Source organism: Mustela putorius, unplaced genomic scaffold (genome assembly GCF_011764305.1).
Source record: "Mustela putorius furo isolate JIRA1106 unplaced genomic scaffold, ASM1176430v1.1 tig00000253_pilon_pilon_pilon, whole genome shotgun sequence".
In the NCBI taxonomy this organism is placed as follows: domain Eukaryota; kingdom Metazoa; phylum Chordata; class Mammalia; order Carnivora; family Mustelidae; genus Mustela; species Mustela putorius.
This window is the reverse complement of record NW_025421329.1, coordinates 446,746-461,014: the sequence shown is the minus strand read 5'-3', so window position 1 is coordinate 461,014 and position 14,269 is coordinate 446,746. Positions and strand designations below refer to the sequence as shown.

At 40.4% G+C, this 14,269-nt stretch overlaps 1 protein-coding gene across 3 annotated transcripts in view; it reads left to right on the top strand.

Moving 5' to 3' along the window:
* Positions 1 to 8,277, top strand: part of TASP1 (taspase 1) — a 281,144-nt gene extending 272,867 nt beyond the window's left edge. For 2 of the 3 annotated variants that reach the window (XM_045078421.1, XM_045078422.1), the window contains one exon: positions 5,243 to 8,277. In XM_045078421.1, the coding sequence (XP_044934356.1) occupies positions 5,243 to 5,335 (93 nt within the window). In that variant the 3' untranslated portion in view covers positions 5,336 to 8,277. The remainder of the gene's footprint in view (positions 1 to 5,242) is intronic. The other variant, XM_004754208.3, reaches the window with a different exon arrangement.
* The last annotated feature ends 5,992 nt before the right edge of the window (positions 8,278 to 14,269 follow it).

The following is a 14,269-nucleotide window of genomic DNA, read 5'->3' as shown; positions in this document are numbered from 1 at the left end:
GTGGCAGATCTCAACAATTCTCCTAAGAGTGGAAAAGATGGATTAAAATATAACCACTAAATAAAGGCTTTGAGACTTTTAAAATTAAATCGTGTGCTTCAGGCTTTCTTGGAAACCACAAAAGAACAGTCACTAAGGTGGTCTTAAGAGATTTAAAGACATGAATATGAATGATAGGAAGTCTCAGCTACTACTTAGATTGTGATTAGTACATCAAGGGATTATATCATTTCTGTGATATTTTGTGTTTAACTCTCTCTTTTTAAAATCTTAGACTAAATTTGTTATTATATAATGTACTTGATTTTATAACAAGATATAGGCCTACGAATATTGGCTTTGAGTTAGTTTAATTTGTAAGTGGATAATTCTTCAAGGAATATTAACTTCAAGGATCTTTGTGTGTCGGTCAGGGAATTCACAAGAAAGCAGAGAATTTTATGTGTAAGGCAGTGAGTTCCACTGGTGTGGAGCTGTTAACATCTGAGAACTCTAGAGCTCCATCTCTATTCTAAACACAACCACTTGGAAAATGGAAAAGTTTGTCTATACTTTAAAAAAATGTCTATTTAAAAGAATCTGCTATGCCAAACTAGTTTGACTTTTTAATCAAACTAGTTGGTTATACTAGTTAACACACTTGAGATTCTTTATGCATTTATAGCCCCTTGAGGGTGTGTTTTAGTCATTTCACTCAGCATTTCCAGAGTGTGCCTTCTGGGTCAAGCACTTTGACAAGTGCAAAAAATACAGAGTCCTGTGTAAGACCAGTTCCTGCCTCCTACTGACTTTCACTTACAGAGGCTACAAATTCAAAGCAGACCAAGACCAAGACAGTTACATAACAGGACAAGAAGTGCTCAGCTGGGTGCCAGAAGAGCTTCTAGAATGGGTTGGGGATCCTGTCAAGGAAGTCTTTACTTGAGAAAGAACCAGACAAGGACATGGAATCATGGTTAGAGAGGTATGTGAGTGGGGCATGCAACAAGAAGTAGAGGAAAACAACCCAAAATGAATTCATTACTGCTATGTCATGTTGATTTTTATGTGCTATTTATCATTAGTTATAAATTTTCCTAAAAGTACACTTGCATTTAAATGGTTTTAAGACACCTTGTTAAGTTCTTAATGCTTATAGGGTACCCAAGAGTCTACACAGTCCTTAGACAATGTAAAATACTTTATTGCACTTTTCAGTGCTGACACATAAGTTCATTGTAGAAAATGGTCTCTTTTTAGCTACAAGAGGAATTCCAGTCCACATGTCAAAAGAACATTTCAAGATGAATACTTGTATAAAATATTCTCTTAAACAGCTCCCACTGTTTATAATGTGATTTGATGCTCCTTGACACACGGAAAGCTTCAAATACATTCTGGATCAAATGTTTTCAGACCAAGGGCACTTATTTACTGATGAGTCAGAAGATCATATGGATGGGTGAAACTGGGGAAGTACTGTCGTTCGGACGGATGGTCAACCGTTTTATTACTTTCAACACCAAGATTACCCGAATGGGTTTTGTAATTGCAAAATCCCTTTTAACTAGATGATGATTTGGGAAAGAGGTAACCCTGAGAAGTTAATCTTAACTAGTTTGTCTAGTTGAGCATTTCTGTCTTACATAAATAGCAAATTTTATACAAATCTCAGTGCATTTTCGAAGTATTTTGTCCATGTACTGTTAACAGCTATCTCAAGACCTCTGTCATCTTTTTTTTAAATTTTTTATTTTTTATAAACATAAATTTTTATACCCAGGGGTACAGGTCTGTGAATCACCAGGTTTACACACTTCACAGCACTCACCAAAGCACATACACTCCCCAGTGTCCATAATCCCACCCCCTTCTCCCAAACCCCCTCCCCCCAGCAACCCTCAGTTTGTTTTGTGAGATTAAGAGTCACTTAAGGTTTGTCTCCCTCCCATTCCCATCTTGTTTCATTTATTCTTCTCCTACCCACTTAAGCCCCCATGTTGCATCACCACTTCCTCATATCAGGGAGATCATATGATAGTTGTCTTTCTCTGCTTGACTTATTTCGCTAAGCATGATACGCTCTAGTTCCATCCATGTTGTCGCAAATGGCAAGATTTCATTTCTTTTGATGGCTGCATAGTATTCCATTGTGTATATATACCACATCTTCTTGATCCATTCATCTGTTGATGGACAACCTCTGTCATCTTTTGCAATCCTTTTTCTTTTCCTTCCTAACTCTCCTTGATGCTTTGTAGTTTAGCTTGGTTTATTTAAATGTTCTTCTATCATAAACCTGGAGGGGGGAGTGTCAGAGATAAGTTTGAATTGGCCATCTGTGTTTTTGTAAATCTCAAGGGATTGCTATTAAGGCATAGGGCAAGAATTTCTTCCTTTTAGCTCTGGTCTTTTCCTTGATCAGCAGGAAATCTGTTGCCTTAAGACCATCCTCCCGCCGGTCAAGTAGCAGGCCATCTGCTTGGACATATGTTCACTCTTTGATCTTTAAACAATTAATTTATTCTCTGATGCCTGGACCACCAGGCCTGCCAGCAGGTCCCACTGGACTCTCCCTGTATCTCTGGGAAACATGAAGACAGATTTCCCTGTGAGCTTTTCTCTTAGGGGACAGATATTTTAACAGACCTGATTGGACAATGCCAACCTATTTGTGAACAGAACCTGATGGTGTTAATGTTTCTTCTATGGGGATCTGCCTTGTAGATTCATTCCCAGCTAGCCTTTTTTCTTAATATTATCATATGGAGTATTATTCTCCACTGGGTAGGAAATTGTCATTTCTGCTTTATTCTTTTTTCTTTATTATTATTATGGTAAAATATGCATAATGAAATTTACCATGTTAACCATTTTTGAATGCAGAGTTCAGTGGCATTTAGTACATTCATATTGTTATGTAACCATCACCACCATCCATCTCCAGAACTTTTTCATCTTCTCAGACTGAAAATTTATACCCACTAAACGGTACTGTCCATTCCCTCTCCCCCAGCGCCTGGCAGCCACCATCTTATTTCCTGTCTCTATGAACTTAACTAATAGATACCTCATGTAAGTGGAACCCTACAATATTTGTTCTTTTGTATTTGGCTTATTTCACTTAGCACAATATCTTCAAAGTTCATTCATGTTGTAGCATATATCAGAGTTTCCTTCATTTTTAGGGTCAAATAATATTCCAAATAATATTACATCAAATTTTGTTTATGAACTCTTGGGTTGTTTCCACCTTTTGGCTATTGAGTCCTTGCTTTCACTTGTTTGGGGTATATATCCATAAGTGGAATTATTGGATCATATGGTAACTTTATGTTTACTTCTTTGGGGAACTCCCATCCTGTTTTCCACCAGGGTTTTGCCTCATTCTTGATCTCTGTCATAGCTGCATGACTCTCTTCATGACCAAAGAGGATGAGATTAGGGATGAAATTGACTGAGGGACTTCTACTCTTTCAGGGATTTTTTTGTCTTTTTAGAAGAATTTAAAAAAAAAAAAAACTGATGAATGATACCTGGGGGAAAAATTCTCTTTTGCCTCATGTTAAGGAATTCCTGGAAGAATAACGGCTCCATCAACATTGAGCTCTGGGAATTGTGAGAATTGAGATTCTTGTGCCTGATGTGACAAAGACTGCTGGGTAGTGGAATTAAACAATGCACTCTGTTCTAACTCCTGCTAGGTTAATGATGTATCACAAGAAACAAAAGAGCCACAAGCTTTTCTACTGTGGACTCCTCAGGTGCAATATTTCCATATGGTGAGATCCAAGTTTGGCCCTCGATGCAATAATGAGCCCAGATTCTGGGACACCGTTCCCAAAAGCACGAGCCTTGTGAGAGAACTCACTGATACTTGTATCCCAGGAGATACCACAGAGACTGCCTCACCTAGCTCGCTACCTGAGGCAACATACCTCACCCTGGTAGGTTATAGGTTGCTTCCTGCCTTGCACATGGAAAAACTCAGTGCCCAGAAAATGTTTGCTATTCTCTAGAACTTTCCAAATTCTTGACTTATGTCAGCTCCTCTAACAGGACTTGGGGATTGAGGTTCAAGAATACTGTCTACCCTCAAACTACAAATCAGTTAGAGCTTAGCTGTCATTCCATCTAAAACATAGGCTCGTTTCATATTTGGTTGCATGAGAGGACGTCATTCCCACTCTAGGCTTGTCCATTTTGCTAGCTGCCTCTAATGGCCTTGCCCTGGGCTCGAACTCACTTTTGTTTAGTCCTTAGGAAAAACTTGTTTAGAGAGCAGAATTAGAGAGGATTAGCTAAGGGATATGCAGTCCTTCTGTTCTTCTTAGAAGCTCCCGGCATTTATCTATCCCTGGATTAAGCCAGATCATCAAAAATAGGAATTCCTGGCTGACGTTGTCCTGACCCCTTATGGAACAGCTTTTACTGTTTTCTATCAGAGCCAGCGTCCTTTGAGTAAAGCTAACACTCAACCCTACAAAACTCCTTGTTATACAACTGATGTCTTCACTCACCCACTAACTGTGGTACCTTCTGTGTATACAGCCCTGTAAGAGAAATAGTTCCCAGGCCTTGTACCAGGAATAGTTATTCCCTTGAGCAGTTGGTTTATTGTGATTCTGGACACACATGAACCACCGCTCTGGTTATGGAATGAGGAAGCTGAGAGATGGGGCAACAGGCTGCTTCCAGCATGGACAGAAGTCAGGTGAGAGTTTGTGTGTTAATCTCATGCCTGTCTTTACCTTATTTTGTAAGCTCCTATTTTTCTTTCAGTCTCATTGCCTCACTTTTGAGGTTGTTGAATTATTGGAATTTTTGCAAGTTATTCCGATCCCTTAGGGAGTAAAACATAAATGTGAATCAGGTATTCTCAGTTGCTTTGGAAGACAAAATGTATATTATTGCTTTTCAGAGAACTAGAATATGTTCAATAAAATTGACCTTAAAACCATTAACTATTGTTCTGAATATGACGAAAATGTAAGTTCTGTGCCCTCAGAAGCCTTTGCTATCTTGTTCATTCTGTACTTGCCATTGCTAGTGCCATGTTTAACAGGTAGTAGATGCTCACTAAACATCCTCTGCAAGATTTGACCAAACAGGATCTCTCTGCACTGAACAGTTACCAGCGTCACGGTCTGGAGATTCTGAGATGCAAAGAGAGTCTGTGGCATTCTAGTACTTCCTCTGTCCTCGTCACTTATGGGAGGACACAGTTGGCCCTTCTAATGCTCTCCTGTCTCCCTCTCTGCAGACTCACATTTCAAGACTCCCTCCTGGTGCAGTGGCCGGACAGTCCGTGGCAATCGAAGGTGGGGTTTGCCGCCTGGAGAACCCAATGAACTGACCCTTCAGGCCGAGCGTGAAGCGTCCGAGAGACATTTCAGAGCCTGAGCATTTCAGGGCTTTTTAACTGAAGTTGGATGTTTTATCTTCGCCATTTTATAATCCCTCTTGCATCCTCGTGCACCGCTCACGACACTAGTGCTGCTGTAGTTAGCGCTTAGTGACCTGCGGACCTGAGTGTGTGTGTGTGCGTGTGCGTGTGTGCAGTGTGTGCGCTTGCTTCTCCCTCGATGAAATACAAACTCCTTATCGTGTAACCTAAGACCGGGAATGATTAAATCACCTTTACAAAACGTGTGCTTTACTGTTTACAAGTAAAACCTAACGTTGCAAAGGAAATGTTTTTGATTTCATACAGAGGTACCAGCTGTCGTTGGTGTAATGTGTCTGAGCTGAAGAGTAAATCTCCTTGTTTAAATGAGTTGACAGTGGTAGTGCTCCATTTAATAACAGTACTAAGTGATAAAGTGTTTTTATTTGTTAACCAGTTTAAGTGGATCCTGTGCTAACTTAAACTGTTATTCTCATCCCTCATATGGGGCATTTTTCTTTAACAAAGAATGGTTTCAGTGAAACAATCTAGCAGAGAATTAAGGTCAGAACCTTTTTAAATAATAGTCTTATTGATAAAGTTTGTACTTCTTTCCTCAAGCTTTTCTAAGCTTAAATACTGCATATCTTCGAGCTATATGTACTATATTATGAGAGAATATGTAAAGAGAACATACAGGAATGCACAGTCCTTAATTTGTGTATAATGGAATGTTATTTACAATGTAACACTGTAAATAAGAAAGCAAAATTTATGGGAAAATTCAATATTATCTTTGTTTCTTGTTTAAATATATTTTTAAGATAAAGGCACAAAAATAAAAGAAGCGTATTACTGAGTGTAGTGTGTGATTAGTGTGTGATTCCTCCTCAGACTAATAAATTATCTTTTGAATCGTAGATTGGAGAGCCATTTTTAATTTTATTTGTAAAAAGTTACTTCTTGCAGAATTCATACCTTTATTTATTTATTTTTTTGCTATGGTTCTGATAGTTCAAAACTAGTCTTTATGCAAGTTAGGCTGGACACTAACAAGATGAAAGTTGAGCTTCGTTCATGATTGAGTGGTCAGTATCAAGATTCTAAAGTTTTTATTGCAGGTTGATTAAAAAAAATAAAGGGGAGGAATAAGAACTCTCTGCTTTGGAAAATTGTAGTGGCCGCTGAAAACCCAAGGGTTTCAGTTGATAAATTGTTTCTAAATGTTATATTTAGTGATTTTGGAGCCACATAAGGAAACCAAGACTTTTCTTTTGATTTTGTGTAAGAAGTGGCTATCAAGAAGATACTAAAGATAGCCTCCCTCAGGGAGAGGAAGTTCCCTGCACCATATAATCATGGCCCTGGGCGGTAACTGATAAAGCCCCAGATGAAATTATACCCTCGACATCGATGTATGGCCAAATTATAAAGGAAAGACAACCAAAATGGAGTGGGTGTAAATATGAATGATTTGGGAGTTGCTGATTTATATTCCTTGTACAGGCAATTACATTGGTCTCGCTGTGTTCTTGTAGACAGGTTGGTGCCGTGGTATCTGTTTCTCATTCTTAATGAGGCTGAGAACTTAGTAAGCGATGGGCTGGCTGGTGGGGAGCCTTTGGCTTCAAAATCTTTCAAAAAGACCTGTTACCTGTTGGCAGGGTTTTTTGAGGAACTGGACTGGATCACATAAAACTATCAGGACACTTTGGAGTCTGAAAATCATCTGACCTACTTCACCAGGAATGCCATTTCTTTTCATCTTCTTTTGACTTTATTCTACTCATATTTAAAAGTTTGGGCTTGTTCAAGACCCCTTTTATGAAGAGTTTAAAAACTGGTCAGTGTAAAAGAGCTTTATTCTCCAATTCCCATTTTTTTTTTTTTTAATTTAAGGAATAGTGTCAAACCAGGAGTCAAAAAAAAAAAAAAAAAGATAGAATCATGGAGGCAAAAAACATAAAGGGTGATGTGAATTCCTTAGTGATCAGTTCAGATATTAAAGAGCAGAATCGATCCAGAGGATAATCTACCTCATTTCACACAAGAGTAGAAAGGGTTGAAAGATAAGAAAGTAATCTCTTTCCCTAGTCTGCCTTATATCATCAAAATGCTGAAGCAGTATTTTAACATGAATGATCTTTACTATAGGCCTATTTTCTGCTTCTCTTTAAGCCCTGATGGTTGGATGCTTGGTTCTCTTGAGTATAAGTAAACCTGGTCTGGATTCCTCAAGGCTAACCCTGTGATCCTGCTCTGGGTTTGGCAACGGGAGTTTTCTGGAAGTGGCCAGGAAATGGAGGGCATGTGCTCTACCTGCAGGAAGCCGCAGCACCTGTGCTGAGTGCCGAGGCCTGAAGGCCTTGCCTGGGCCCAACCTCCCCACTTGTCAGCTCTGCCTGTTTTGTCTGCCTCCTGTGTGTCTGACGAGGGCAGGCCCTTCCTCCTCTTTTCCTTGCTGCTTTGAATTGTGAAGTTGAAGTCTGACAGCAATGTCTGTTAGAATTGTGGACAAAGTATGTATAAAAGTCCTAAATGCTAGTCTGTGGCACTTGTCTATGAGCAAAATAGATAACTTTTAGCTCATAGCTGTGGGGACCTCTCTTTGGCTGCTCAAAAGTCTTTTTTGCCGAATTGCTCACTGTGTCCCATGTTTGAGAGTGATGATGGTACATTGTTCACCTGCAAATAAGTGCGGTCATTATTCTGTTCTGAAGCATAGGTAAGAGCGGGGAGGGAGGAAAGGACATTGTGAAGGAGGGAACATTTAGAAAAGTCCTGAAATTATTCTTGAATCTTGAGATTGTATTAAATTATTGTGGAATTTTTAAAAAACAATCTGGAGCACTGGGTGTTAATACTCAAACAATTATGGAATACTACATCAAAAACTAAATGATGCACTGTATGGTGACTAACATAATAAAAAAAAGAAAAGAAATTTAAAAATCTGGTCATTGTTTTAAAAGCAATTCATGCTCACTACAAAAAATCAGAAAATAAATAAGGAAAGCAAAACAACAACAACAACACCTACAAACAAACAAAAAACAACCCAGAAAAACCAGCCCAACAAAAATGAACTCATAACCCCACTTCCCTAGAGACAATATTTAGTAACACTTTATCTTGTATCCCTAGACTTTTTGTGCATGAATTTTCTGTTTTTAACACCAAAATGGGTTTACATAACCTGCTGTTTTCACTTAAGTCTATCCTAGAAGGATGTCCAGACTTATAAGAATTACTTCATTTATTATTGGTTCGGCTACTGCTCTTCAGTACATATATTAGTGTACTGAACAGTTCAGTACATATATCCTTAGTGTTCTATAGAAACCTATCCCAGGACTAACCGTATAGTCAGCTTCTGTTTTCTTCGGCCACAGGTCCGCACCGTGCCAAGGTCTGATTTGCCAATGAAAGCCCGCCGAGCAGGGGTCCTAGAGCAGACCACTGTCATTGCCCATTGATCCTCCAGTTCAGAGTGCCTCAGAAAACATTCAGTGGCTAACATCTGCACCTCTGTGTCTGAGGACTTGTTCTGGAACTATAGAAACCTGCACTGTCCCTGCACACAGCAGACCAGAAATGCCCAGGAATCAGCAGCCCCAGAAGCAGCTCTCAACCACTGATGAGCAGGAGTTTATTAATATGCTCACTCCCTAGCTTTGTGGGTGGTATAAGTCTGGGGTATGTGTTTTACCCTGTTTTTGAGAGATTTCCCACAGAAATTAAGCTTCAGTTCCCCTCTGTGGTAGTTGACTTATTAATACACCTCATGTTGACCTTCTTCCCTTCCCTGTATCCTTTTTGTTCCCCTATTTGTGTGTCCTGGGGTCATCTCCCAGACAAACTCTCACTTGCCACCTTGTCACAGGGTTGCTTCTTGAGGACTTGAAGCTAAGAAACATTCCATTCTCCTTGGCCAAAAGGCCTTGATGGGCCTTTATACCCTCTTCTGCTGAGAGGGTGGACTCACCTGTCTGCTTGGGCCCGGTTTGGGAAGCAGATGTGTTTCTGATGAACCATCTTCATCCCTCATATCTGACTGAACATTCTCCAAGTGATAAGACTGGATGTGGCACAGAAGCGGAAGGAAGTCCACAGGTTGGTCAGTGATGCCAGGCACCGGACAGCTGGAGACAGGTGCATGCTTTTAAGGGGGTGGGGAAAAATCAAGCTGAAGAGCAGCAGTCCATCAAGGATTGAGGGACTTCAGGGAAGGAATCTGGAATCATGTTAATGGTACTCGGAAGAAACCATAGCCAAAGGTGTGTGATGACTTTAAGAGACCTGAAGAGACAAAACAGTGGTAGCCAGTGTCCCCCCATCATGAACACATCTCCAGGATGACCACACTGTAACAACCAATATGGCACCCACTTTCAGAATGTCGTCTCTCAAGCCTGGGTATCCCCAACATAATTTTATGGTGAAATTTTTAAAAAATGCCTCCCAACATTTTTCTGAAAACAAAATGCTTATTAAGTCAAGCACATCAACTTTTTTTTTTTTTTTAAACATAAGCCCTACAGTTGTTCAACATTGTGAATCCCTTTGTGCCAAGAAGCCCAGTCTCCCATCCAACTTAAGGTTCCAGTGGTTAGTCGTGGTGTGAAGGACTGAAGGGGGACTATGAGTGGAAGCTACTCCTCCCTCCCAGGAACACTTGCCCAAGAAAAGGTTGAGCCCAGAAGAAATGAGTCCATGTGAATATGATTAAGTTGTTTTACTTCAGCTACATCCTAAACCGTTCCCAAATCCTGATTAAGCAGGGATGGAGATGGGTGGATAAATGCAGGAGGCTGCACAGGTTGGGAATGAGTGAGCAGGAGGTTGACAGCATAAAAGTAATCCTTTCACATTAATATTTGCTCTGGAGCATTAAGAATTCTTAAGGGGTACACACTGCTTTTCCCCAATACTTAATTTGGGTTCAAGTTTATAAGGTATTAGTCCAAATACCTATCATCAGAGACCTACAGGCTGATGAAAGTGACCAGGCAGTTTTTCTTTGCCCTCATAGTACTACCTCTGAAGTGTATGGCCACAGGAAGGATTAAATCTAAAACTGGCAAGGGCCTCGCTCCCGAGGCTGTGCACTTCCAGAAGCCCATCAGCCAAGCTCAAGGTGGTTCATTGTGACCAGTTGCAGAAAGCAGCCAACAGAGCAAGCACGATGGTTTCTCCTTTAGGTGGTTGATCCCCAAGCCTTGAAACCACAGTGGCGAAGCTGGAAACACTGGGCTAGGGTCTCTCGGCCCTGATGGGGATTTCACTGATTGTCAGCAGAGCTTCAGAACCTGGACAGAAAAAAATAATCAGTTCCTTTAATCACTGCTGTTGCTGTTACATCAGGGGTCCAAAAGGTTGCTCTTCAAATGAAGGAGCCTTGGAAAATCCAACAATGCTTACAAGATAGAAGATCTTGTTCTTCTCATAGATTAAGTAAAATATGTTCTTCTTTTTAAATATAATTTTATTTTTTCAGTGTTCCAAGAATCGTTGTTTATGCACCACACCCAGAAAAATATGTTCTTTTTCATTGATAAGCATAGTTAGATTTTAATCTGTCCCCCCAAGTTATCCCCCAAAACCTATTAACTAGTAGCCTTTTCCATCTAGTTAATGGTAACTCCATCCTTCTGGGTGCTCAGGCCCAAATTCTTGGGGTCATTTTTTTTTTTAATATATCTATTGTTGCATAACCTCCCTAAATCTTAGTAGTTTCAACAAGTATTTTGTTTTCTCACAGTTGTGTCAATTAGGCTGGGCTTCACCTAGTGGGTTTTCTGTGATGCTTGTCGGTAGTCACAGGTTTGCTGTGTTCAGCTGGAGTGTGAGCTGGGAGCTGGGCCCGATGAGCTTCCTTCCTTTTCTTTGCAAGCTCAAGGTCTTTCCTTCTGCTTGTGGCCACTCTACATGGTCTTTGCATGCTGCTTCTCCCATAAGACGTGGCAGCTCAAGTTCCCGGGAGCATTGAAAGTAAAAGCTACCAGGCCCTTTTAAGGTTTAAACGGCCAGAACTGGCCAGCCTTACTTTTGCCACATATATTGCTCAAATCAAGTCACTGGGCTCAACCCAGATTCATGAGGGGCCTGCATCAAGGTATTAATACAGAGACAAGGCTCTTTGGGGGGCCACCAAACTGAACTTCTTGAATCTGCTTTTTCTCCTATTTTGGAACCGATCCATTACTAAATGCTATTGTCCTGAATTCAACCACTTCTCTCCCTTTCCACCTCTACCATCCAGATCATCTCTTCCCCAAGTTACAACAACAGCAGCCTCCCCACAGCCGCAGTTACATGCCCACTCAGCAGCCAGGAGGAGTCTGATCATGGTGCTCCTCTGCTCAAAACCTGACAGTACACCTTGCCCCACCATCCTTACAAGACCCTGGGATCTGCTCCCTGTCATTCTCCAACTCACTTCCCATTATAGCCCTTGCTCACTCTGCTCCAGTCATCCTGGCATCCTTGCCGTTCCAGCAGCCCAGACCACCTCCCATCTCAGAACCACTGCACGTGCCTTTACCTCTCCTCCTTTCCAGATGGATCCACATGGCTTGCCACTCCCTTATTTCCTTCAATTCTTTGCTTAAATGTTATTGTCTCTCTCTTTTTTAAAGATTTTATTTATTTCGTTAGCTAGTTAATTGTCAGAGAGAGAGAGTGCACACACGAGCAGGGGGAGTGGCAGGCAGAGAGAGAAGCAGTATCCCCACCTAGCATGGAGCCTGATGCGGGACTTGATCCCAGGATCCCGGGATCATGACCTGAGCTCAAGGCAAATGCTTAACTGACTGAGCAACCCAGGTGTCCCTATATGTTACCTTCTCAATGAGCACCCTTCTCACCACACTCCTCCCACCACTCTGTGTCCTGTCCCCTTTCTGCTTTATTTTTTCCTTCTGGCACTCGCCTTTCCAATCTACCATATCATTGACACATTGGTTTGGTTTAGGTGTCTCCCTCCATTGGCAGGTACACTTCCTGTTGAAAACAGGAATTTTTCTGTTGTTCATTCTATACTTCCAGGACCAAGAACAGTGCCTGGTACATCATAGGTCCTCACTAAATGTTTGTTGAGTGAATAAGTATTTGTTGAGTAAATAAATGGTTCTTCATGGTGACATGGAAGGGGCACTATGGAACAGTGTATTAGTTTTCTATTCCTGCCATAACAAATTGTTATAAACTTAACAGCTTAGAACAACACATATGTATTATCTAACAATTCTGTAAGTCATAAATCCTCAGCTGGATTATTTGCTCCAGCACCTGAAAGGCTAAAATCAAGGTGTTGGCAGGGCTGCATTCCTTCTGGGAGGCACTACGGGAGAACTTGTTTCCAGCTCATTCAGGTTTTTGGCAGAATTTAGTTCCATGAGGTTGTAAGAATGAAATCCCCTTTTCCTTGCTGGCTGTTGGCTGAAGAAAGTAAATACAGGGGTGCCTCCGTGGGTAAAAGCCTCTGCCTTTGGCTCAGGTCATGATCTCAGGGTCCTGGGATCGAGCCCCGCATCGGGCTCCCTGCTCCGCAGGAAGACTGCTTCCCTCTCTCACTGCCTGCCTCTCTGCCTACTTGTGATCTCTGTCTGTCAAATGAATAAATAAAATCTTAAAAAAAGGAAAGTAAATATAACAAACCTACATATATATGCTTGCTCTCTCTTATCTTGACTTCTTTGACATAAAAATTATATTAAGTAATAATGATAATGATTTATCATTGCATTTGCAACATTTATAGATGTAATATGTGTGACAATAATAGGACAAAAAGAAAATCACGAGTAGGGCTATATAAGAGTAACATTTCTGCCCCTTGCTGGAATTGTATGAATATAAATCTGAAGTTCATTCTGGTAAAGTGATACATATGGGAATCCCTAGAGCAACCACTAAGAAAATAACTAAATAGTGGAAAAATTATTAAAGGAATCAAATGACACTAGAAATAATCACTTGGTACAAAATAAGCAGTAAAGGAATAGGAACAAAATAGAAATGGAACAAGATAGACATATAGAAAACAAAAAATTAATCTACACTCTAATAACATTAGGTGTTGTACTAGTCAGGATTCTCCAGAGAAATAGAACCAATAGGAGCTGTATGTGTGCTTGTATATAAATGATTTTTCATAAGAAACTGGATTGTACAATTATGGAGCCTGGCAAAGCCAAATCTGCAATGTGGGCCAGCAGGCTTGAGCCCTAGGAGCCCAGTGGTGCAGTGCCAGTGTGAAGGTCAGCAGTTTGGAGACCCTGGAGAGTCAATGGTGCAGAGGAAGTCTGAAGAAAGTCTCTTGGAGAGTTCCTTCTTGCTCAGGGATTCATTCAGGATTTTAACTGATTGGATAAGGTCCACCCACATTCTGGTGGGCCATCTACTTTATTCAGTATTCACTAATTTAAATGTTAATCTCGTCCTAAAACACCCACTAAATTGACACATAAAGTCAACCATTACAGATGTGAATGAATTAAACAATCCAATCAAAAGGCTGAGAGTGTCAGAAAGGATTAAAAAACAAATTTCAATTATATGCTGTCTACAGGAGACACGCTTTAGACTCAAATATACAAATAGGTCGAAAGTAAAAGAATGGAAAAATATATCATGCAAACAGCAACCATAAAAAAATCTGAAGAGGCTATACTAGTATTAGACAAAACAGACTTGAACACAACAGGTATTGCTAGAGATAAAAGGGGCATTTTATAATGATAAAAGGACCGATCCATGAGGAATTCATAACAATTATAAACACATAAACATTTAACAGCACAGCCCCAAAGTCCATGAAGCAAAGGCTGATGGAGTTGAGGGGAAGAATAGACAAGTCAGCAATAATGGAGACTTCAATACCTCACTCTATATTGTATAGAA